Source organism: Poecilia mexicana, unplaced genomic scaffold (assembly GCF_051168715.1).
Source record: "Poecilia mexicana isolate PSO_F unplaced genomic scaffold, ASM5116871v1 scaffold_5, whole genome shotgun sequence".
In the NCBI taxonomy this organism is placed as follows: Eukaryota; Metazoa; Chordata; class Actinopteri; order Cyprinodontiformes; family Poeciliidae; genus Poecilia; species Poecilia mexicana.
Window position 1 is genome coordinate 20,792,302 of NW_028263374.1, and position 26,743 is coordinate 20,819,044.

General features: G+C 35.8%; 1 protein-coding gene across 1 annotated transcript; it reads right to left on the minus strand.

The window, feature by feature from the left end:
• On the minus strand, positions 1-24,086 carry myg1 (myg1 exonuclease). Its single transcript, XM_015004940.2, has 7 exons — positions 23,754-24,086; positions 22,590-22,702; positions 14,639-14,798; positions 13,615-13,764; positions 10,318-10,440; positions 8,637-8,818; positions 1-383 (listed from the first exon to the last, which is right to left on the minus strand). Exons 1-7 carry the CDS (start codon positions 24,033-24,035, stop codon positions 194-196), a joined length of 1,200 nt encoding a protein of 399 aa, XP_014860426.2. The 5' UTR covers positions 24,036-24,086; the 3' UTR covers positions 1-193.
• Between the last annotated feature and the right edge of the window lie 2,657 nt (positions 24,087-26,743).

Here is a 26,743-nt window from a genome sequence, read left to right on the forward strand (position 1 = left end):
TGAGAAATACTGTTTGTTTATTGATGTTTTTAATCCAGCAGGAAATATGAATACCAAGAAGCCACAGAGGCCTTTATTACATAGAAAAACTACAAGACAGCTAGTGACTCATGATGTAACAAAACCATTATAATCTACACCAACACATTATTCTTTGTTTCTTTATAAAGCATTGGCTGCTCGTTCTGGACGTTTAGCTGCTTCCGTTCGCAGGAGGCTGGGCGGCAGCCTGCAGGGTCCTCCTGGCCATTTCCAGGGCTCCTTCCTGGGTTTTGTTCCCGCCAATAAATCTTCCAGCATGGACAAAGATACATCCCTTAATGCCACTGAGCTCCGACAGCGCTTCATCTCGCACACCGCGCCACTCTTCTGGAAGGGGCAGCCTGGGAACAGAAGGGAGAGTCGGTCAGACAGATGGACGCCACATGGTTCACTTCCTGTTTATCATTCATTTCTATTAAACAAGACATCGAAATAGAAGAACAAATATATAATCTGGAATAAAATGAGAAAAAAATTAAAAACCAAACCAGTGAAAAGATATCAGCCTTGACGACAATTTACTTTTCAGTTAATTTTTTAAGTAACATCAGACATGAGCTGAATGCAGGCGTCTAAATAAGAAGAGCTGCGGCTCTGGCTGTCCATCAACCTGTGAAGTAATAAAAGACCATTTCTAACAATTTACAGACCATCAGCTACAGTGAAAAAGATTCTTTATATCTTTGCGTGAAAAACACTCAAGATGGGAGGCAATCTTCCCAGAAGTGGACGTTCAAGTAAAGTTCAGTTCAGAGTTGCTGTCCAACGGCCAGACATAATACAGAAACATCTCAGCCTCTATGGGTCTCAGTTAACACTTTAAAGGTTAAAGTTTATGGAGAGAATGAACAAAAATGGCTTGTCCACAGAAGTTACCAGAAAGATTTCTATTTTAAAACAATAATAATAAAAACTTTGCTCACAGATTAGATTCTCTAAATTATAGTGAAATAATGTTACTTAAATAAAACCTGATTGCATGGGTTCAGTTGTAAATAAAGTGAAAATCCTAATATAACTTTAGTTTGTTACATGTTTGCATTTATTCTTTGAAACAATTCTGTTTTAGCCGCAATATACCAGATATTCAGGGTTTGATTTGATCAAACCCAGAACTTTGACTCAGAGAAGGAAACATTTTTTTAACTTTTCTGCATCATTTTTGAATTACCCGAAATTTCCTTAAAGTTCTGCCTTCTACTGAAAGTATAGAAAAAAAGGCCTTAAAAAACATTTATATTTCAAGACCGTTTTTGTCCCATTATCAATATGTGCAAATACAATATACAGAGACCACTGCAAAATGAACAGTTTCTTTGATTTTACTTTATATTGGTATATGTTTGGTTAAAATAAACATTGTTCTTTTATTCTGTGAACATGTCTCTGAAATTCCAAGAACAAATTGAGTTTTTATTTGTAGAAAATGAGAAACAGTTAAAATAATGAAAAAGATCCAGTGCTTTCAGACCTCAAATAATGCAAAGAAAACAAGTTCATATTCATTTAGAGACAACAAAGCTATTGTTGAAAGTATTGCTGCCAACAACTTGAAGACTGAGCCTTTATTAAATAGGACAGAATTAAATATAAACCTAATAGACATTTTAGCACAAATCTAACTATCAAGTGAAGAGCAGAAAAAAAAGTAAGTGTTTCTGGATATATAAAAAAAACAAAAATCATTAAGAAAAACATACAAGACATTAAAAATTAATTCAATGCTAAATTTCCGCATCGCTTTCCACAACATCTCGTATTATCCTCCTCTTTTCAAATTCAATGACCAGAAAAACAAGAGACGAGCGGCTGCCATAATGTGAAAGGAACCTTTGCACACAGCAAATCTAGCATCAGCGCCTGCAAATACAGCAATAATAGAAGTTGGCTTTATTCTTCTCCAGCAATGTGGAAAATCACGAGTCGACAAAGTGGCGGGCGAGTCATACTGTGTCGGAGTCAACAAGCAATCTTACAAAGTGCGGGAAAAGATTGTCTCCGCGGGGTTTTATGAGCTGACCTCCACAAAGCGTCTCTGGATGAGGCGTATAGAAGCTGACAATTCATAAAATGTGGAGCAGCTCATTTACCACCTACTGCATGTAATACACACGTCTGTCAACAACAGCATGGCCAATCGTTTAAAACGCATTACTAGTTATCTCGAGTGTGCGCACATCTGCATGTCATTTCTACTTTGATGGGGTTATAATCTCCATTATGTTAGTTTCCAGCCCTCCTTAAAGAACTGTTATATTTAGCATATTTTCACTCTGATTTAATTCTGACTCTGCACTTCATTGCTCACCTCCTGCATTCTAACGGTCTCTGAAATAGGCTTTAAATTACTTCAAATGCTTCAAAACCCGGAGAGAAAATGGCCCCAGATCCTAAAAATATTCTCTGTCTTCTTGCTTGAATATGGAATGAATTATGGATGTATGCATTTAAACTTGTCAAAAATAAGCTGACACACCTGTCAAACAGTTTAAAGTTGTTGTGAGGAGCTTTTTGAAATGCCTATCTGAAATATTCTGCCATTTTCTAAATATAAGTAACATCTCACAAAATCTGTATGCCCAGAGGGATAAGCAACCAAGAAAATAATAAATAAGCACCACATAAAAACTGGGATTACTCTCAAGAGAACCCAGTTTCACACCTATTAGGATTGTCACATGACCACCTAAGGTGTAGAGCGTGGCAAAGCTGCTGAATAATCTCTGTTAAGGGATCAACAAATCGATTGCTCCACAGTATGGCTGGAAAACAAGCTCAGAGGAAAGGTCAACAGGGGTGGTAATGAGCAAAGGAGTGGAGGTGGAGGGGGGATGATGACTGCTGTAGCTGCTGCTGTTATGGCAGAGCAGGAAGCTGCTTTTCCCAAGATGACCAGACTAAAACTATGACCTCAATTAGCAAATTACAATCTCACAGGAGAAGACCACCACAGGTGAATCTCAGCTGATACGAAGTGATTCTATAAAAAAAAATAGTGTTATTTTAATTTAGATAACACTGGAAAAAGCAGAACATTATTAGTTTAAAACTGCAATTACTGACATTTTGCAGCACTTGACCTACTAGTTGTCCTTCATCTACAGGAATATAAGCTGTTAGTATAAAAATATATATCCTACAATACAAATAGATTATTGTTTAGTAATTTTGCTGTACATTTAGGTTATTGCACTACTGACTCAAATGCTGTTTTATGCACATATATGAGCTTGTTATTTGCCTCTAATATATTAATTAAAAAGGCAAATGGTTAATACTGCAAACATTTGGTTCATGGATGGAGTTTAGCATTACATAAGTAATAGTTTCACTCTTCTGGAACTTAATGTTATGTATTTTTTTACGAATATTCATAACTTTACCATGAATAAAAAGCACCAACTTATGGCATAATAACTTCACTTTTGCCTAAAAGAATACTACCTTAACTTTCTTCGTTTTTTTAGTCTGAAAGTAATAAATTCAAAGACTTGCTGCTTCTGCTATTTCAATAATTTTGGGATTTAGACCATTTTGAGACAGAGAAGGTGGATTTATTTATGGTTACCGGAAAAAATTATCTTAAAAATTTTCATTTATTGTGACAATTAATATTAATTAAATTTTTGAAAACCACAAAACTTGTATGGTTACCACAATAAATACCGCAAAAAATATCATGACAAAATGTAAACCTTATTGTGACATCTTGGAAAAAGACAAATTAGTTCCACATACTAGTCAGCGTTTTTTTTTGTTTTGTTTTTGTTTTTAACTTATGGCTAAAAATGATTGAAAATATGGTAGGAACAGACGATACAAAGTACTAAAATTCTGCAGTAACATAAGGTTACAGATGACAGCAGCTATTTTTCTTGCACAAATAATGGTGTTTATTTGCTTTTCCCCGTGATGCTTTCAGGCTATAGTATCATTCAGCATATACAGTAATATACAGCACATTTCTAGAAAGAATACTTTCACTTCCATCTCCCTTCTGCTGGCTCACATTTCCTTAGCAATGTGATGCAGATAAAAATAGACCTCTTTCGCCCCAGGTGCAGTAGCAGGGACACAGGCGATAACAACACCCCTTTTGCAGAGTCGGCACAAGCTTACTGGGAGGAAACAGGCCACCCAGAGAAGAGCCATCTGGAGCCATGTTTTCTTTTTTATTTTAATCCATCGTATAAGCCATTGTTCCCATGTTGCTCCCCACCAACCAGCATGTTTTCATTAAATTAAATCTTTGAGGCGCTCCGAGACCACAAACAGGTGCCTGTCTTTTAAGTTCAAACACACTGCTGCCGGATAGGATTCTGCAGAGGTGTGGAAAAATGTCTAGCAGGAGGATGAAGAGGGGAACGGCAGAAAGTGTGAAAGCTGAGAAAGTGAGATAGTAGATGAAGACGACGAATTGGAGAAGGAGAGAAAATAGGATTAATAGGAAGGAGCAAGACAGATGGAAAAAAAAAGTGACGAAATGTAAGAGGATAATTATGGGACAGACAGAAAACTCCCAAGAGAAAGGAGGAGCAGAGAAGCTGAAGAAAAAAAAAAACCCTAATTGGAAAGCTGGAGAAACGGGAGCTTGTGGGTAGAGGTGAAAAATAAAAGTGTCCAACATGACACCAACTGGTCAGAACAGGAGAACAAAATAAAATCTCTTTTTAACTTCCTGTGTGTGTGAGCACAATTTGCTCAGATGGTCCCCTGCTGCTTTCAAGAAACTCACAAACAGTAATGAGCCCTTTGAATCTGAGGCCGGGTCTGACTCCATCACAGGTGGAGGAAAAATATATTTAAAGAACAGAGCAGTGAAGAGGTTAGAGATGCTATCGAGAGTGACAACGTGGACTCAATTCCAGCAAGAGGTCACTGCAACGACGACACAAAAAAAAGAAGCTTCGCTGAATAACAGTGCAACAGACGTCACATCTGCTGAATTCACAATGAAATCTTACTCTGTAATCCATATAATTTAACCTACCAACTTAATATTAGTGTTATTCATGGATTTCATTTTACAGTACAAAATCTTCTTACCTGTTCTTTAAAATGACAAAGTTGAATAAAAATCCAATACGTTCAGAACTTTATTAAAACAAGTTTAAACAAAAACGTGAAAATGTATAACAGTCTGATCACTGATATTTCAAGCAGTGTCAGCAATAGTTGATGCAACAACTGCTGGAGAAACAATATATTTGTTGAAGGCTGCACCGCTGTGCAAACACCTTCATGGTTTCCAGACTGGTTAGATTTCCAGTTGAAGTTTAAAGGCTTTTCGTTAGAAGGTGAAAGTTTTATTTTTAATAATTTATCATGAGTTCTGTTTTATCACAAAGAAGATCAATTTGAACATGCCGGTGTACGCTTCAGAGATTCACAGAATTTCATAGAAAATAATGTATTAGATTGCTTCAGAGTTATTTTAACCAGTAACATCAGAAATAATAATAATTAAAAAAAAAACTTTTAGTATTTTATTGCCTACAAGTCATTACCGAGATTTGGACATGTATTGCTAAAACAGACAGAGCACAGAGTCTCACCAGCTGCATTAATTGGCTCTATTTCTTCCTCATTTTTCACAATATTATCTGCTGTCATTTTTACTCATTAACTTAATGAATTTGGACCAATCTTATCAACTTTTATTACATTTACCTTTAAACATTTCCAAGCCATAAAGCCAAAAAAAAAAAGAAAAACTTGAGGAAGTCTCACAGGCATCATAGGATTTTTAGCTGAACCAATTAATATTTGCCAACACAAGCCTCCAAACTAAACGTATAATAAGCAGGATTATGCATAAAATCTTAATTAAATGTCCCCAATCAGCTTCTGAACACACACTCAGATGTATGGCAGTGCTTGAAATTGTTTTGAGTTTTCACTTACAAATAATCTTGGTGTGAAACCAGAAATCAGCTGCAGGGAGGAGATAGATAAACATTTTATAGAATTAGCTTTAATTAATGCTGCATACATAAACTTTCGGTGGAAGTTTCTTAATTAAAGCTTTTGCAACCAGGTAAAAATGAGAGGCTAGTTACTTACACTGTATCTCAGTCTTTATTTTTAATTTGAATATAATTTACATTAATGTTTAGTAACCGATGAGTTTTTAAAATGACATTTGAGAGAAAAAAAAAAAACTTTCTTAATATAAACTCCTGCCTTGTATGACACAAAAAGATAAGGTAAGATTTTGCCCAGCATACTGACAGGGGGTATTAAATCATTCAGCCCGCTGTTGTTCTCCTTTGCCCAATAAAATTTTGTTGATTTGTTATCTGACAGATGAGATGATTCAGACATTCATTAAATGACATTTTCCAATTTCTAACATGAATAAATTGTGCAACCAGCATTTGAAGCTGTCCTGACACCAGTTTTGACTGTGCAATAAAGGTTTGGAAACAGGACTGGCTACTCTGATCTCTGGGTAAATATTACCTCAACCTGCAACAGCAGGCTGACAGCTCCTCTAAGCAACTGCTTTAAACCATTAGAATCATTAGTACCTGCAACAAACTTCACAGTCCATGCCAAAAAAGTCTACTACACATGACATCTAGTATCTACCATCCTCCAACCTGGTGGTTTTCCAGATGGAGAGAAGACACACACCTCCAAATTGCACCCAAATTTGGTTGTGCTGGCTGTTAGGAGACTGAATGTTGTTGTACCTTCTTTAGGCCAGTTTGAGTGCAATATGTACCTGGTGGACATTATACTTACAGAGGAGGAAAACATAAGCTTCATCCTTTAAGGTTATTTTAGAAATGTAATACATACTCCGAGCACAACTTATAAAAATAAACACAAGCCTAACAAAATTTGGTTAGGTCACAAAAAATATCACCAAGACATTTTGGTTTCTGGTGCATGACTACTTCTGACTGCCTCTGCATAAGATACTTATTGAGAGAGCTTTTTCAAGTATGTTTAGGTTATTTTGACTTGGTCAGAAGTGTGCACAAGGCATATCAGAACTCTGTAGGTAGAAACTACGCAGAAACCTCTATAGGCTGTATCCTCTTATTCTGCTGATAAACAGCTGAAACTGAGGCCAAGCAATTCTCCATAGAACATATGCAGATGGTGACGCAGTGCTAAAAACATCCTGGCAAAGAAGTAGTACATCTGGACGTTAGTGTAAACGTACTTTAAGAAAAGTGAAACACGCATTTCATGTGCCGAGAGCATGGTTTGCATACTTAAAAATTTCCAGAGATAGCAACATCAGGAATAATATAATAATTTTTGTATTTTTTTTTAATTGGTACCGCAGCAGAAAACAGGTTTGCGTCATTCTTCATTTCAAACCTGGGAAGCGCATCTTGACGGGGAGCTCAGACCTCCAGAACCCCGTCATTGGGCTGTTCATGAAGCTAATATTTAAACAGATACAGTGAGGGAGATTTACTACTTCACCACTGCAGATACAGAAGCTTTACTTTTCTTCAAAGTACTGTCGAACATCTGCACTGTAGCTGTAACTCAGCTAACATTTGGCATTTTTCTGCATTTCTTTTTTTCTGTCTTACTGAGTTTGCTTATCAACTAAAGAAGGACACAACTGTAATTTTCTGGATATACTTACCATTTTTGCTACTTGAGCACTGCTGCTGGAAAAAATGCGACCGTTTGGACAAATCGATTTTAATGCAAATGAGTATGCTTGAATAATTCATTTTTCTACTGTCGATTATATCGAGATATATATTATTTTTGACAACCCTACAGCATATTTTGTAATGACCATTGCAACTGAACATACTGTGCAGCTCTACATAGTTGCACACAACATTCTGTTAAACTAAAAGAGACTTTTGACGACTGAATGGCATTCACATTCTGAACAGGATGATGAGATAATGACACAATATGCTAATTTCTATTGCTCAACAGAGCATGAATCCCACACACATTAATATTAATGAAAACTCTAAAGCGTATAGGTAGTAGCTCTAAGTAAATGCAGCTGTCAAACAGGAAATATGTCGCCTAACTTCATTCAAAGCACTGGGTCTAATTAACAGCAGGGAGTCAAAAAAAAAAAAAGATATATCTGAGTGAGAGGTGTGTGCATGGAAAAAAAAAAAGACTCTGGTGGCTTCATCAAAGTGTTGATTGTGTTTACGTCTTCCTGCTCCTTGGAGAGAGCTGTGAGAACAAAACTGCTGTCCTAACTAAGATATTACCTCCTTGCAAACGAGTAAAAACAAGTTATTCAGTCTTTGTAGAATGCATGCCCTCCCTGGATAACATGCTCACGCTTCGTGAGCTGTTGTCAAATGGTCCACTAAGCATTAAAGGTAAATCGTATCCCATCGTTTGTCTCTGTCACCAGACCTAAGCTCACTTCCACACATGAAGGAAACTAAGGTTTGCCTGTAACAACATTTGATAAAATTGTTCTGTAGGAAGCTTTGTGGGAGCCACAGTCACAAAGATAACTTCTCCGAGATGTTCCCTACATTTAAACAGTCCAAAGCTGTGCCCTCTCAGCAGATTTGGCCTTTAAATGACATTTAACAACAAAAAGAACAACAGAACTTGGTTCAAGTCTGTGTTGTGGCTACCTGTTCTGGAAGGTGTTTAGCCCTGCAGGGACACACTGGACACGCCACTGGCCGTTCAGGTCCGGGTAAAGGACAAACTTGATGCGAGTTTCTACGTCTAGTTCTTTCTCGAGCGCAAACAAATGCTCCTTCCAGGGACAGCCACCCTGAGAGAACAGCAGCACCTCCCCACTGGGATCAACCTGGAAACAACAAAGAAGGGAAACTTCAATCAGTGAATTTTCTTTTCTTCCCAAGCCACCGTGTCAGACAGTTTGCTGCTGAGAGACGTTTAAAAATGTTTGTGGAAAAAAGGAAAACTCTTGGCAGATGACTAAAATGAACCATCTGTTTTTACAGTCTGTCTTTGGCGAGCTTCAGCCAATCAGATCAACAGAGTGGAACCAATTAAAAAAATAAAACGCTTAGCTTAATCAGACAGTGGGGGGAGTAAAAACATCTTCTCCATCAGCATTAAAAATTATAGTTACATATTTGCTCTTCTCTTATTAAAAGTCGCTTCCCAGTCAGGTATAATTGGAGCTCTGCCATCTGGCTTCATGTCATAGGTTATTGGTTCTCCACTCAAAAGAGGCATCTTCAAATTGTGACCAGTGGTTGATCTGGTCACAATTTGTTTAGTTGTCCTGATCAAAACATCAGCATTTTATTTGATGAAATGTTTTTCAAGACTTTCAAAAGCCCAAATGGTCTAAATGATTGTGGTACTTCATGCAAGTAATGGTAAAAAGAACATTTTAATGATCTACGAGGTTTTATTATGAATCACAGGAACATATTAATGAAAAGCAGCTGAAGAGATGCCATCCAGCAACTACGGTTAAGATGACAGTAAAATCAAAGTCAGCGCTATCTTTTTAAGTTGCTAAGTGCAACTTAAAAACAAAGTTAGATAAGTTGTTTGCCACATTTAATCACCTAATAAATAAATGTCTTAAAAAACATTTAGAGCCACATGGGTGATTATTGCTGTGGCTGCACGTCAATGTGCAGACTGTGCATCCAACTGAACAAATTTATATTGATTACTGAATTAATTACTTTTAATTATTCAGATAATATTACAATTAAATGCATTTAAACAAATCAGGCTAATAAATACAAAAATTTAAGGATTTTTTTTTCCACTGTGGGAGAATAAAAGCATATTTCTGTACAATTTAATGACTAAAAGTAGTTTGTAGGTTTCCTGGAAATATTTCAGCTTTTATCATAACAGTTCAAGTAAAAGGTGCAACAGAAGCAGATTATTTTTCCGTTTGAGTTACACTCATGACTGTGCTGTTTGTGTTAATTTTCTGTTTAGTCTCAACATAATAGACATTGTCAAAACTCAAGCTGTTCATCTGTGAATGCGTACATTTGACTTAGTTTTGTTACAGATGACAATCTATGCATATATTCATACTTTAAAGAGTAAATATTTAACAGTTTGAATAAATCTTGAAGGATGTAGACACCTCTTAAAGGCACAGGAAATGTGTAACAAAAGCATAAACAAAACAAAACAAAAACATATTTACTGATCATTGTTCACAACAAATGTGTTTTATGAATTACCCTCACCTTTCAGACGTGTTTTGTTCACAACTTTTCTGTTTTGTCTGCATTAATAAATAGACATTTTATTCTTTTTAACAAAAGGAAGAGAAAAATAAATGAGTGTTCACATTGCTGTTACCTGATTTCTCTCTTTGAATGCTTGTTCGACCACTGCTCGGGCTGGCAGCCAGGAGGATTTGTAGAAATCCAGACGGTCCAGAAACTCTTCCCCAACCATCTTCAGGGCCTTCTTGAAACCATCCTAGTGAAATATTGAAGAGGTTAGCTTGTGATTAATTTCGAAGTTTCTTGGAGGGCCACATTAAGAGCACTAAGGAAATGCATTCAAACAAATTACATCTTCACGCATCATCACAACTGTTTCTCCAGTTTGTTTTAGAAATTGCTTAATGTGAAACTCAAAGAAAAGAGAATAATAATTGCAATATAATTGTTAAATATGATGATATCAGTTGTGCATAATCCTTCCTTTTCAAATTAATCTTTATTTTCCCTCATCACAATGTCTTGGTCACTGAAATCCACATCTCGAGCAGAGCTAATTCAACCCAACAGGTCACAAATAGTGTTAATGTAAAACACCTGGAATAAAGCAGTCCTTTTGTTTTGCACATGGATATTTCAATAAGTATTGAAATATCCAATACTTATATTGGATATTATATCAATATAATATCCAATTGCAGTTTGCTATATTGGGCAGCTTCAGAAAGAACTACAGGGTTCTGACAGTCTGATACCAATAATAATTTGCTTTAATAAGATAAAATCCACAGTGGTAAATGTTTTTAAGAGGTCAAAGAAAAGAGCTGCGCAGTGTTTGTCATCTAGAGACCTCAATAAAATCTTTATTTCAAGGGTACTGTGGTTGTGTCCTCAGCTGAAGACAGAAAGTATGACATGATTACTAAAAAGTCTGAGTTCCTCTTCTCTAAAAGGTTCACAGATTTTAACAAGAATGGGCAATTTTTACATAGGTTTGTAGCTGTTAAGTGTGCAGAACCACCTGCTTTGAATAATGAGAGCCTAACGGAAAATTTCCAGGTGAAAGGAATCTAACTTGTCTCCAAAGAAAGGTTGGAAATGAAACTCATGCTTTTGGTCATGTATGTATTATTTTTTTCAACATAATATGTACAAATCAACTCAGTTGATAAGGTACAATCTCAAAAACACAGCACAAACATTTCCACACATCATACCGTATGCCATAGAGAGGTCTAATCTGTATGCATCTGAATCAGAAGCCTGCAGCAGCAGAGGGTTTCCGCGGTCATGGATCGAGGAGATGAGAATCCAATACGCTTTTTTTCAATTATAACACACAGCCACTGCTAAGAGCTCACAGGTTAGTCTACCATAAATCTGTCTCAGTTTTCCAGTGACGCCCCGAGACGGCTTGCCAGAAGGACCAGTTAGTGTGGAAATTGGAGGAAAGTACCCAGACAAAAAAATTATAATTGTGTGAGCTGAATTGTGAAAAAACAAATAGGCCAACTGGTCCCCTAAGAGCCCTTACAATGCAAAAAGCCATTGGCATAGTCAACATATTTGCAAGGCTGGGCAGCATATATCTCGTGAGGGCTTTCTGAAAACAGGTGCTGATTCCCTGAAGACATTCCCATCCTGCACTAATGAGACAGAAAAGTGACACTGGGTCTTCGCCGAGTCTGTTTCTGTTCGGCTTTAAATTGAACCTCTGGACACTAATTGCTTTGCACCCATTTTGTTAGTCACAACACTCTTAACCCATTTAGGTTTTTTTGTGTCAAGACAGCTTGTTCATTATGCATGTCATTATAATTAAGAGGGATTTTTTTTTTATATAGGAACCGCCTGAGTGCAAAAGCTTTATGTCTAATATCAAAGCCAAACAAAAAGTGGCAATTGAAAATTTATGAAGGTAAGAGGTTATTCATCATTCATAATGGAAGTTCAGGCCATTTTACCGTTTATCATAACAAGATGAATATCACTTAATATCAATTATTATTCCTCGAAAATATCTAAAAACAAATCAAACATCAGCAATATTGCATGTTACATTGGAAAAACCCTTCATGCTTTAAATGCCTTACATGTAAAGCATATAATTTTCATTTACAATGCATGGATCTATAAATATGTAAATTGCTCACATCCTCTATTCCCATCTTCTGCTGGCAACTGCAGCAAATCTGCAAACCTTCACTTAGAACATGTACAACTACTCAGCGATGCACAATGGCAGACTGAGATAAGTGTGCAGTTCAAACTGTGTGTTTAAAACAAACAAAGGCACTCGGCTCAACACAACAGAACAGATGAAGAATGTTAAAGCATGAAACACCTTAAGAACAAATATTTAAGAACTGAAAGGCAAAAGGTATAGAGAAAATGTTTTTTACTTCACTTTGTATGTGGTAACTTTATATTGTAAGAATATGTATTGTTTATGTAGATAGATATAAAAGAAAATAAACATAAACATAATAATTCATTAAAATAGTAAAATGTCACTCAGAGATACAGTGGCTCATACATTGATGATAATGTCATTATATTTCTTTTTTTTTTCAGATATGCATATGCTGGCTACTTGTTTTCAGGTTTGCAATTCACTACTGTGCAGAGGATTGTAATAATTAGGGTTTCAAAATGGTTGATTATTTTTCCATGGGTAACACTCAAGATTTAAAGTGCTTTTTAAACTCTATAATAAAATAATAAACATAGTGTAGATGATATTTATACTTGTAAGAATGTGTATTGTTTATTGAATAATTGTTTTTCTGTACCACCTTCTATTTTTAATCCAACAAAAACAAAGAAAAACAGAACTTAAAAAGATATTGCTTTACATTTAAACCAGCCTAAAACCTAAACGGGGCTGTTGTTTGTTTTTGCTGTTTGTGTATACTAGACTTATTTTTACTGCACAAAAACACTTTTTATCTGCTGGAAAATGTTTTCATCCTTCCAGTTTCATCTTCTCCTACATCAAGCTTTGCTGCTCTTTTCTGCCTTATAATGACAAAGCACTACTACTGTACATTTGTTCATCGGCACACAACAATAGAAGCTTGAAGAAAGCAACTTTGGCTTGAGAAAACTGGCAAGATCTATGAAAGGACTGACTAAAGGGTGCCTAAACATTGTTCCAGGCCAAATTCAATACTTTTTCAAAACTCTTTGTTCTTTCTTAGGCAGTTCTAACAAATGCTAAAATACAGCCATAGTTTACTGATAACTGTATGGAATAAAGCTATTCCGGACACCCCTTATTTAATTATTGGCAAAATTAAAACCTTAACGAAAACCATCAACAATTCTAAATAAATGATCGCAGATCCCTAAACGGTAGAGTAACCCTGTGATGTTTTCCATGCCTCTCCACGTGTGAGTAAATCGCACATGCACGGTCACATGCGCTCACCTCAGTGTCCTGACTCTTGCTGTTCCAGCGTGGATTCAGATGTGCGACACGTGCACTCAGCGTGGAGGAGACGGCATAACGAGCTTCCCCATCAAACTGTGAGATACCGTTGTCTACAGCATCCACCTCCTCCACAAAGTTCTCGTACAGCTGTGAGTGAAGAGACACGTGACGCGTTGAGAATCAGTAAGGAGAATCCACCTTTTCTTTTTTTTAACATAAAGTCTGTTTAGTCTTATGAAATCTGAAAAAACAAAAGGACTTGCATGGGAAAATAACTTACTGAGATGACCCCATGGTACATAAGAGATTAAAAAGAAGAAAGTAAAATGCATGCAAGGATTAGAAGAGACAAACAGAAGCTGATTTGGGGCAGAAAACCCTCAGGTCATTGGAAGGTCAATCACCAAAGAGCTGACATTTTGCAAGAGGCTTGAAAGGAAAACAAAGCACTTGTTTGTCTAAAACAGCTGAGAAGAAGACATGAAACACTAAAATAAATAAAGCCTGAGCTTTGCCTAAAAGGATTATCTATGGCTTTAAACACAGCAATACATCAAACAAACCAAGACGATAAGGCGTAATGGCACTAATATTAAAGTTGACCTATGTTTGACATCGTGAGGCTCTAAACTCTGACAGCTGAGTGTTTCTGTTGGCCAAGAGTTCAGAAACAATAAATCATTTGAATTATCACTCCTTACTGACAATAATCAAGAGCAAACAATGGCTGCAAATTAAACAGTAACAAAAAGGAACATTTTGCAATTGTTACAGTGGCATTGATTTTTTTTTTTTTTTTTAGTTTTCTAGTTTGCAGTTAAGATTGAATGCTTTTTACTGCAATATGAACAAAAGTCTCTCCAATTTAAGAAGGTCGTCACAGCTTTCAAATTCACGATAAAAACACACTGTTCAGTGAAAAACAGATCTGGTTCCAACAGCTGCCTGTTAGTATAATAAATAAAGCACAATCAGTGGCAATCCATGGGCGACCATAAATCTGTTATCTTCCTTTTCTCACCTTGTCAAAAAGCACGTCCAGCTGCCTGTCGTCCTCCTTCATCTGCGTCAGCTGGGCCAGCAGTCGGCGGCCAAAGTGCAGATAGACCAGACCGGCAGAGCTGAGCTTGGTCACCCACGGCTTCTCAGGACACAGACTGTGGAAGTTCTCTGCGAAAGTCCTGAAGAGAGAACAAGATAACCTCTCAGATCACTGCAGCCGAAACAAAGGTTTGCATTTATGACCATAGTTTAACAAAGTTGAACTAATTGACTTTTTTAACCATTAATAGAAGAGATGAGGTGGAACAAGTGACAAGCTGGTTGGAAACAAGTAAACACACCAAACCGAGTGCTACCACGTCATGCTCACAACACTCTTTGGTGTGGATGTTGCTACTGACGGAAGAAGACCGAAAGCTAACCGTTCTCAGTATGAGCAGGCTGGAGGCACAGAAATGTGAGCAGCTATTTAAAAGGAACATTTTTCTATTCTGACATGTCAAGAATTGTAAGAAAAAGACTTTCAGCAGAGAACAGTGCGGTTGAACAGAGTGGAATGGAAAAGATGCTCTGTTTTTTTTTTTTTTTTACTTTACAGATGTCAATCTTTGGATTTGAAAATACTGCAATCTTTAGGAGTTAATATTAGGATTTACACAATATGCTGACAGAGACTGTTTTTTTGTAATGCTAACCATGCTAATTGTTAAGTAAGATGTTATTTAAGTTTTTGTTTTAGGTTATTATTATAGCACTGCTTTATGGCTAACGTCCTCTCACACAGTTTGTGGCTTTCGCTGCCTGAAAGCCACAAAAATATTTCTGTGCTTTACTTATGACTTCTTATATCACAGATTTCAAAACTAGATCATAATTTCAAGGGGTTTTTTTTCTTCCTTTCAAACAAAAGCTGGAAATCAGCCCCCCCAAAAAATACTGACATTTGAATTTCTAACTTTTAAGAAATAAATTATAATAGCAGGTACACAGTTAGGTCTGAAATTATTCAAACCCCAAAAACAAGGAACTGTAAATGGTCTTCCAAGAGTAGAGGACTAAAAATTAAGCTAAATGTAAAATGTTTTAAACGTAACGTTTGGAGAAAGAAATTACTTGGTGTTTAATGTGTTACCTGAATACAAATGGAGACAACAAACAACATGTGGAAAATAATGAAGATATGTTCACAAAACTTAAGTACACTCACACTTTTACAGTAATGAAGCAATTAGCACCCTTGTGCTGCTATAGAACTACATTTCATTAATTGATCAATAAGTAGTGTGAAAGCCTCCAAAACACATATATGTTCAATAAGATATTAGATCTGAAGTGTTTACACAAAGCAGAGAATGAAGGGGAAACTGTTGACAACTGTCATTCTGTAAGGGTTATAAGGCCATTTCCAAACAGTTTTGAGTCCATCATTTCACAGACAAAGAGATTCCCAAGCGGAAAAGATTCAAGAGTTGCCAATCTTCCTAGCAGAGGTTGAACTATCACATTTGCCACAAGGTCAGAGCATGTAATTCTCACGGGAGCTGCAAGAAGCTCAAAAATGTCCAAAAAAAAAAAAAAAAAAAAAAAAAAGAGTACAGGACAGTGAAACTGGGAAAAGATTTAACATGTATGGCTGAAAGGATAAAATCACTGTTCATAGCAAAAGCATGGCAGCAATACGTTTCTAAAGTACATCCAGAGAAACCATAAGATTTCTCTAGCAATGTCCTTTGGGCCGACAAAATAAATTAGAGCTGTTTGGCCACAATTCTCAGAGTAATGTTTGGAGAAAACCAAACACTGCATATCGGCACAAACACCAGAAATACCATCACAAATACCAGCTATGAAGCGCAGCAGGGGAGGGGCGACGCTTTGAGCTTCATTGGAAGCCACTGATCAAAATATTGTAGGCCAAATCCTTAAACATCTGTCCTGTCAGCATCAAATTCAAAACAGAAAGACCAATTTGAACTCCTAAGAAAGCTGTGTAAGCATAACTGAAATGGTGAGTAGATTGATGGAACAATGAACAAAGGAGGGGAGCAAATTTAATCAACATTGATTAAGTTGTACAAAAGATGAGTAGGGCTGCAACTTACAATTATTTTAGTAATCAAGTATTCTATCGATTATTCTGATGATTAGTTGATTAATTGGCACCTTCTGCAGATTTTTCATTTAACCACTTAAGCTTATTTATACAATATTAAAAATGCAAAACAATGCACTATTCCTTTAGTGAACTCTTGATCGTTTGTAGCAAAGCATGCATCTGCAGCTTAGTCCTACTGAAAGACTTAAAAACTATACAGTGTAGGGTTGATCTGTTGACTTTTTTTGATTAACCGATTACTAACTGGATAACAAAAGGTATTTAATAGGAGATTTGTTTTCCAACAGAATTTGAACCAGGTGAAGTTAAAACTATGCCACTTAAACATATTTGCAGACAAGTTGTTTTTTTAACCTTACATATCAAATGTATATATTTTTTGTACAGATTTGGCTTAGTTACTACTCGAGTATTTTGTTGACTCAAAAAAGAAACTTTTTTGAGTCTGTATACCCCAGTTAATAATTATTTGATTACTAGATGGCAATTATTTCAATAATTGATTGATCAAGATTAATCAGGTTAATCATTTCAGCTCTAAGTCCCTTCAAGTTGTTGCTGTTTGTACTTGCTATTGTATTGAGAAGATTTATTTACAGTAACAATAACTTAGATCTTAGCTTCTTAGCTAATGTTAGCTAACTAAAGAACAGAGTTCTTTAGTTAGCCACTGCTGGTCTCCCCTCTGACACATGCTGAGTTGGGTGGGCTCCAGCAATAAGCTACTGCTGGTCATTTAATTCAAGTTTAATTAGGATGCTACGACTACAGCACAGCAGAAAGCAGGATGTCAAACGAATGAGTGACATGCTGGTAGAGTAGGGGGTAATCAGAGCTATTAAAGGCCTAATTGGCCAAGCTAAGGCATTTCTACGGCAATATGGAGGATATCATAGGAAGAGAGTAAAAAAACATCACTGGCAAAAATGTAGAAGCATATTCACGCTGAACGAGCCAAAAAAATAAATAAAGTCATCTGATGTGCTTGTGTGAAATCAACGTTACAGCATGAGCCACACTGACTCATAAGGGGGACAGATAAAAGGAAAAAGTTGCAAATGTTTTCGCAGAAAAAGTTTTGAATAAACTTTAGACACATGTGTTTACAAGCTAAACTACTTAATGTTTCTGATCCCTCTAATCATTAGAAGGATTGCTTTAAGCTGTGTATCTAGCCTGTCTGCGTGTGTGTGTGCGTGTGTATGTGTGTGTTTCATAGACTTATCAAAGCATTACAAGAAACATCCTGCTTCTTGAAACTGGCAACGATGGGAAATTAAGCTTGAGCAAGGAGGCAGCAAATCAGGCTGCATTTTCACTCCTTCTAAAAGGTAACATTTTAAATGTGACAAAAATCCAAACATCGTTATTCCCAATTTGTATTTTATATTTTCAGGAAGAGCATCAACCACAACATTTAAACTGCAGGATAATCTTGTGCAGCTCCCCTGCTTTTACCCCGGTCCATGGATCAGGGCTGTTCCATCAGATTGTGCAGATATCACGGAGATTTTAATTCAAACTCCAGTCTAAGGATGTCAGTAGCTGGGTCAGTGCATTGTTATTATATGAAAGGCATGTCAGAGCAGATTTTTCGGAGCTGCAGGGTGCGTTGTCAGAGTTGAATGTTTTTATTGAAGTAACACCCATATAAATGTCAGGACCTCTTCTACTTCAGTGCAATATTGTGTTGGAACACAATTATGGCGAATTTCACTTGACATTAATGTTGTCACTTTTAAGTGTATAATAACAAGGATCTAAAATGCTCAATAAATTAAATTCTGGTGAGATTAGATTAAATATTCTCAGTGACGACAAGTAGTTTAGGCAGCCTGCTGTGTCAAGATCCATTTTTTCATGCAGATCTGCAACCTGGAACTTAAATTTCAATACTATATTCAGAAAAGTATTTCAGTTCTTCAGTACAGTGATGAGTCACATGTAATCCCAGATATTTTCCAACCTTCAGATGGAGTTTGGAGAACTGCCTCCACTTCTTCCAGTCACTATATGTTTTGATTTAGTGAAACAAATTTTGTAAGAACTTAAGCTAAACTTAAACATGCTATTATGAAACGTAGATTTAGTAGAAAATTAGCTAAGATTAGTACCGGTACAATAGACCACTTAACATTGCATACTATAAGCAATTGATGGGTAATATCCTATTTTTACCATGTTATCTAATAAAAACGTTTTTTTAAATTATTGCCTTTGGATGTTATTAAATAATATGCAAGTATAATATTAAGTAATGTGAACACTAATGGCAAATGTAATTTAAACATCCCATTAGTTAACATAAATTCAGTAACATATTAGCTTAGCATAGCGTTTTAGCTAGTGCTGGAACACAACCTAACTTACATGATGATAGCTGCCAGTAGCCAATAAAGAAATACTAACATTTCTATAAGCTAACATGTCATTAGTAGTATTAGACAATGCTAGCTAGCTACTTGACATTATATAGGAGATAATAGACATGTTAGCTTATAGAAATGTTAGCATCTTAACTAAATTTACCTATGTAAAGATTTTGAAGAGCTTCCTTAAGCAAATTGTACAATGTAAAAAGAACAAACGGCTACACAGGTCTTTCAGAAATACGCAACTTCTGTAAAGATTATGTACCTGACCTAAAAGCAGGGTTTTTTTTTTATTTCTGTTTCATAATGCTCATCTATCCATCCATTATCTTCTACTTAATCTGGTGTCAGATTGTTGGGGCAGCTGCCAAAGCAGAGAGGTCCAGAGTTTCCTCTCCCCAGCTACTTGGCCCATCTGCTCTAATGGTTTCTCACGGTTACAAATGGTTTTAAAATGCTATCTCTTAGTGCAAGTTATTTATTATACAAAAACAAGCAAATAGATTTGATTATGAAGTTCAAACAATTTAACATCTTTGGGGGGGAAGTCTTGGTTCACACCTTCAAAGTAAAAAGCCTGATGCTACCATTTTAACAAACTGATTTGTTGTCAGAAGCCCAACAAATCAGTTTATCTTGACTGCACAACATAATGAGTTGAAACAGGGAAGCAACAATTAACTGGGTCTCAATTGACTAAGAGTGATTACAGTCCAGTCATCACACTGCCTTCTTCTTTCATTTGCCCCTTTTAAGGGACTCCAGAGCGAATTATTACCTCCATCTCATCCTATTATTAGCATCCTCTTCTGTTATCCCACCTCTCTTACTATCCTCCTTTACTTCATCCATAAACCTTATCTTTTCCTTACTCACTGTTAGCTTCATATCAAACATTCTTTTTCCAATCTATTCACTATGCCTCCTTTCTTCCTGGTTTGAGTAGCAACCAGTAAACTGAAGCTGTACCTCTCACAAAATATAATGTATAATTAATGTGCGGCAAACAGCTTATAAAAGACTCAAATCATCTCTTCATTGTATCAATGCACCTGTCAAGCTCACGTGTCTAGCCACCATTTTCCAAATCTTTCTCCAGTATCCGGCCCGTGTACATGCTTTCTTTCCAATACAATCATCATCAGCATATGCGAGTGACAGACACATTCTCCCGTGGCCTCCTGCTGAGCTATGGCAGCCTCTGAACCTCGTGAGGCAACAGCAGGAGGGGCTTCGATTGAAGGAGCACTAATTACCTCTAACCGGAAAGATCTCCGACATACGTTCATCACTATAGCCATAAAACTCATTTACTATCATAATCAGGACAGTAAGTTAGCAAAACACCTGGAATGTGACATTGGACAATGTGACCAGACTTTCAGTGAAACCAGTTATTAGAAAGTTTGGTAGAAAAAACAGAGCCTGTCCTTTGATTGTTCGCTCAGAGAAACACGGTTTCAATATGTCAGAACAGCAACCAAGGGGAGACTTACTCTGACGGTCTAGATAATGAAAACATTCCTAATCTTATTATCTAAACATTATAATCATAAAAAGACACAGAGAAACAGTGGCACAATAAATTATGTTAGAGACAGAAAACTCTAGGTGTAATAAGCGAGATTAATTACAGTGTCTGGCTCAAAGATAGGCCAAACTGGCACATCAAAATGTAATGCGTTCTGTTAGTAATATAAAGTTACACTGTCCAGTAGATATATAGCTAAAGACCAGACCTGAAGCAGGCACCTTTTCATTTCACAATATTTCAAGCATTCGCCAGAAAAAAGGCCTGGTGGAATATCTTGTTGATTAATTATTATCAGCTACCAGTAACATTTTCACAGAGTTATTAGTATTAAGATAAAATCCAGTGGAAGTTTTCTCAAGAATAGTTATATTGTTAAATCTTCGATCAAGCAAGCTGTACGATAAAGATGAAAGAGCTCATCACTTCTACCATGAGTACACAATTCAAAACCCAGCGTACATTGCAATGTGGGGGGAAAAAATCAGTGTGAACAACCTGGACCACAGACAGCATAGCTGCCGGTAATGACAAATTTATTCAGAGCCTGACATACAGATTTCAGAGTAACACATGGTCCCATTCAATTGTGTGTCTGACAGAGAATGTTTTGTTTGTCGTAATGCAATAAACATTTTCACAATAAAAAGTGTGAAATGCTCACCAACCCAAATATTAGAAAATGTAGGACAAAATAATAAAACTACTGAAATTAATCAACCCAGTTTCTTCCAACTTCAAGTATTTAGTTTGAAACACTATGCTGTCACAAATTAATTTTGAACTGAACATAAATAAATAAATAAATAAATAATCAGCAGATGCTAGACTCATTTGTTTAAAAGTTTACCAGGCTCTTTGGCAGGACTGCTCGTGATATTGCAAATACTTCATTACTGCAATTATTAGTTTGTATGATGAAATTTGAGTCAGGAATTCACACTTTGCAAGACAATATAAGAAAGTTGTTGCACTGAATCTCACCAGAGTTTAAGTCCTCATCTGATAATAACAAAAATATTTAAAGTCAAAGAGTGTGTTGCAATATTTAACAGATGAGAAAGAGAGTGATGATAGAGTGCTTTGAAGTTATTAAAAGGGCTGTATTATGTATTTTCCAGGCACAAAGAGCAATTTTAAAGCACAATCAAGTAACTATGTTACCTACAGTTGTTATAAAAATGTTGCATATATCAAACATGACCTAAAAGAAATAGGCCTAGAAATTCTGTCTCTTTAAGAAACTCCTACTCTTTCCAAACACTCCACCTCCACCATTACATAAATGTTTGTCCATTTGCAACTGCTCTAAGGAGTGTTGAACTGAAAAGTAGTTCCTATGATGAGCTCACCAGATGTCCATTTCCACCAGGCATTTGCTAATTGTTGCTGTTGCTACAACACCTTTTCCCACCACACTTTTTCCATCCTCTCAACTTTCAGTGACTATGGCTGGAAACAAAACTCAGAACAAGCAGCTTCTTTAGAAATGACCTTTTCAGATTCACGCTCCTTGTGGAATTGTTAACGACCGTCTTCTGGACATCTGTCCAGTCAGCAGTCTTCCCCATGGTTGTGTAGCCTACTGACCCAAACTGAGAGACCATTTACAGACTCAGTAAATCTTTGCAGGTGCGTTGAGTTAATTACCTGCTTAAGGAGTGGCACCATCATTTTACAGGCTTAACATTTTCACACTATTCCATATTTCTGAGACAATTAATTTTGTGTTTTCTTTGGAAGCCATACTCATCTTGAAAGACTTGAAATATTTCACTTTGAGTAATTAATCTATGCAATATACAGGTTTCACCGTTTAAAAACAGTTGCAAAAAATGTAGAACACTTTTATAATATCCTAATTTTTTTAGATGCTTATAATGGGTAATTATCCATAGAAACGTATTTGTTTCGAGTTTCCAATTGAAAGTTGGCCCAGATATAACGGTACCTCTGATGATGGTCATAGCGATGCCTCTTGGGGTCAAATTCTCCTCCCACGTCAACAACAATATCACATTCTGCCAGTACAGCTGCGTCTCTTGTTCGAACAATTTCAGCCTCCTGAGGAAAGAACACAGTCACTCATAAATACATCACAGGGGAGAAAAAGAACACCTAAATATCATGTAAATAGCACAAATACATTACATATACATAATATAAATCAAGAAGAGGTTTCTATTCTGAGTTCAAAACTAGAAATTCACAGTTTATCAAATTGCATCATTAATCTTAAAACAATTCTTGGATGCAATATTTACTTTTATTTAATAAGTTTGACGCATTAAAATTTTGCTGGCTCATTATAGATGTAATTAGTTGGAATGATTTGCAAAGTCTTATATTCTCACACCTTATATAGAAGGGAAACGGGTGAGGACACGGCAATGATCAAGAAGAAAAAAGTCATTTTGGACAATGTTGTATAGTAGTGCAACCTACTGGGGAAATAAACAAATATTCAAACGCTTTATTCAAGATCTTATAATTTGGTTAACTCTGTTGTCACAAATCCCTTAGAATGTGTATTATTTTTCTGGCTTCTTTTGCTAGATTTATGTTTTGTGTTATAGCTCAAATTTGACTGTACTATTTTATCTATATATAAATGGACAAAATGTATTTCTTTAATGCTGGTTTCTCTAATGTAAAGTGGCTTCATGACACTAATTTAGATTAAAATAACAGGCTACTTTATATTTATAAAATGGCACATGAAACAGTGTAGAGAATACCACGTTTCAACCCTTTTTCTAAGGCTGAAAATCACGATTTGGACTAATTTTGTTATGGCTTTAAAACGACAAGGAAGTGCCCCAAGTCTGAAAGCTTTGAACCCTTTTTCCAAGTAGTCAAACTTGACTTTTTAATATTTGGTTAAAGACTGTTGCACATTATAAGATATTTTCAGAAGTTTAAAGAATAAAAACACACAAACATAAACATGCTTTATGAGAAAAAATATTCTGATTGTACAAATGTGACGCACTTCTAAGAACACCTGTTTTTCGTTACCACAGTGCCTCCTGGTGGCATATCGATGCATACACAGAAAACAATGGATAGAGACTTTAAAAAGTACAGTTTCTTCTCTGTTGTTTGCTGTGCCTACCGCGTACTCCGGTAACTGGCGGAGGAAGAAGCAGGCCAGGACCTCGTCGCAGTGGAAGGTTCCGTTGTGAGTTCCGATCTTTTTAATGGTCATTTCGTCAATGCGGATTTTCTTCGGTTCACTTGACATAAATCGTTGTTCTGCACCCCAATTGTTCGCAGAGCTAAAACGAAGCCGCCCACACAGCAAATGTAATCCCTTTAAATTATACAAAGGGATTTTATGTCCTACTGAATGGGAGATTTTTGTCAGTTTAAGTGCAATAACTCGTGGACTCCACATTCATGTAAATCCACACGACAAGCCTTCTTGGCGGGCACATTTAGCTGCCGGACCGGATGTAGTGCACTTGGTGTGTCACAAGTAGAAAGGTAATTTTTCCTTACTTGCACATACAAAATAATAATTATAAAAAATAACAACAAAGTAACCTGAATTAAACTATATAAAAATATTTTTCCTCTTTTGAAAACGGTAAAAGAATGTGTACGGCACTTTACTGACAGTAGATGGCGCTGCAGACCCTAAAATAATCAAGTCCATTTGGAAGACAATCGAATTAAACGTTTATGCAGTGATTCTTGAGAATAGGGACAAAACGGGTCCTATGGATAAAGCATGAAGTTTGAATAAAATATACACAAAATATATTTTTTTCAAATATCTAACTAAACTAACCTGGGTCATGTGAGCACAACAATGTATATTTTTCTCTTTTTTGCTGAATATGTTTTTATTTTAAACATTGTAGTCGGTGGATGATGCCTGTAAAAGCCCTTGTCCAGGAGCAGAACTCAATACATTCTTATAGTTTAAAACAATTAAAGAAATACTAAAATTATATATTATGACAATTAAGTATAAGTAGTCATATAAATAATTATAAAAGTATCGATAAATTGAATTAAAAATAATTTTTAGATATGTCCTTAGTTTTTAGCTCCGGTTAGCTTAAGTTATTCTTTAGTTTTTTCTTCTGTTTTATTCCTAAGTTGTTTGTCACAACCATGATGTGTCAACTCCATAACTGACAATTTACAAAACTTTGATGAAATTTTGCGAAATAAAAGCTTAATTTTGGTATAATGTAAAGATTTCATGGACCTGACGAGCTACAATATGGCCTCCTTCAGAATAACATCATATAAATTGAGGTAGTTTGGCATTTCGTCAACTCCGTCAGATGTCAACTCCGTCAGAGTTTTTCTGACTCTTTCAGGGAAATTGTTGTCAAATCTCACTTAATTGTGCAACTAATTCATTTTAATGTATTTTACATGAATTGCATTACTTCACATGTACCAAGTTTTTCATTTTACTCACTAGTTTGTCACCACCTTCAGTTCTGTGTCAACTCCGTCATGCACTGTCAACTCCATCAGATGGACTTTTTTCTTGTTTTTTGTTTTAAATAATATTTATTTTATTTCTTGAGAAGCATTTGTCTGTAAATTGAGTAAAAATATCACTAATGGGGTATTTTAAAATTCATTTTAGATTTATTTTTGTCAGATGGTGATGACAAAGTTTTGGGTCAGGTCGATTAAAAATGTAATTTTTTTAAAAAAATTCGCAACTGGGAGCCTGTACCTTAGCATCTTCATATTTTCTAAACATTATTTGTCATATTTGCATACATAAGGTTGAGAAATAATTTAAAAAAAATATGGGAAAATTAAAACCCATTTTGTCCCTATTCTCAAGAATCACTGTTATGACAGTTTATGCTTGTAAAAGAACAGTTCTGAGTTAATGGGGTATTATTTATTTCAGATCTTAGTTTATTTAGTATTATTATTATTATTATTATTATTATTATTTTATTTGTACAGTGTTTGATATTTGCAGTTGTATCTTATTTTTAATTTCTGGAAATAAGATGCTTTTTAGCAAATCGAATTAGTATTTGTGCTCATGGCAACCAACTCCATTTTTTTCTAAGTAAGTAATTTTTGGGCTTTTTATGTTCAGCAAAAACTGTTTTTACACGGGTTTTTAAAACCTATAGAAAAATGTCTGCCATAATGGATGGAGAGAGTCATGAAATTCTTCCAAGGGTGTTTCAAAAATTGGAGGAAAAATAAATGTAAAAATTTGTGTAAATTGTGTGTAAATCATGCTAATATTATTAATAATGATGCACAAATAGATGCATGTTTTGTAGTGTCCTCTAATTGTTTAACCTATAAAATCTTATTTTTCTTCTCTTTTTTCATATAAATGCAAATAAACTCTCGCTTTAAATCACTTTCTCTCGGTATGGCCTTCAAAGTTTATTGACAAGGTAATTAACCAGATGGGTTAGTTACTACTATTAGACAATAACAGATATTGTGTGTTTTCCATGTGGAGTAAACATCTTATCTTCTATCTTATCCTGATGTTTATTCAATTCGATTGTGTTTTTTCTTCTGCTTATATTCCAGACCCTGAATTGTAGATCTGCAATACATCCACACTGGTTTACGAAAACAGCATGTTTATTTTCTGAGTAATCTGTTATAATCTGGAGCGATTGGTTTACTTCACAACACTAGGTGGAGCAGCGGGCCATTAGGTGTCTTTATTTTAGAGAACCAATAAGCAAGTTTACAAAACTTAATTTGAGCTTAATGAGATTTAGTCATTGATTTGGAGTGGCATATTCCATCCTCTTTAGAGTTCTGGGTGTTCAGGGTTTTATTTCAAATGCAAAATGCTGCCTGTTTTCCAACAGCAAACTCCTGTAAACTTGCCAAATATTAGTTTTAATATGATTGTTGACTTAAAATTGTTTAAATTGATAATATACTAACTCCATGACTCCACTACGGGCTACTGCAGTTTATTTTAGTATTCACTTAGTCACTTTAGGCCTTCATAAATCAGCACCATGGACAGTACCTCCACAGCTAACTGAACTGTGATAGAAGATATTTGTTGTTTTGGTAACATACCCTCTCTTTTACCTGTAAGGTTTTCTGTTCAGGGAATTAAAACAGTTTGGGGTT

Coding starts and splice junctions, on each gene's coding strand:
- myg1 (XM_015004940.2), bottom strand. CDS start 24,035: ATGTGGAGTCCACGAGTTATTGCACTTAAACTGACAAAAATCTCCCAT. Junction 22,703..23,753: donor GCCAGTTACCGGAGTACGCG/GTAGGCACAGCA, acceptor TTCTTTCCTCAG/GAGGCTGAAATTGTTCGAAC. Junction 10,441..13,614: donor GCAAGAGTCAGGACACTGAG/GTGAGCGCATGT, acceptor ATATTTCACTAG/GATGGTTTCAAGAAGGCCCT.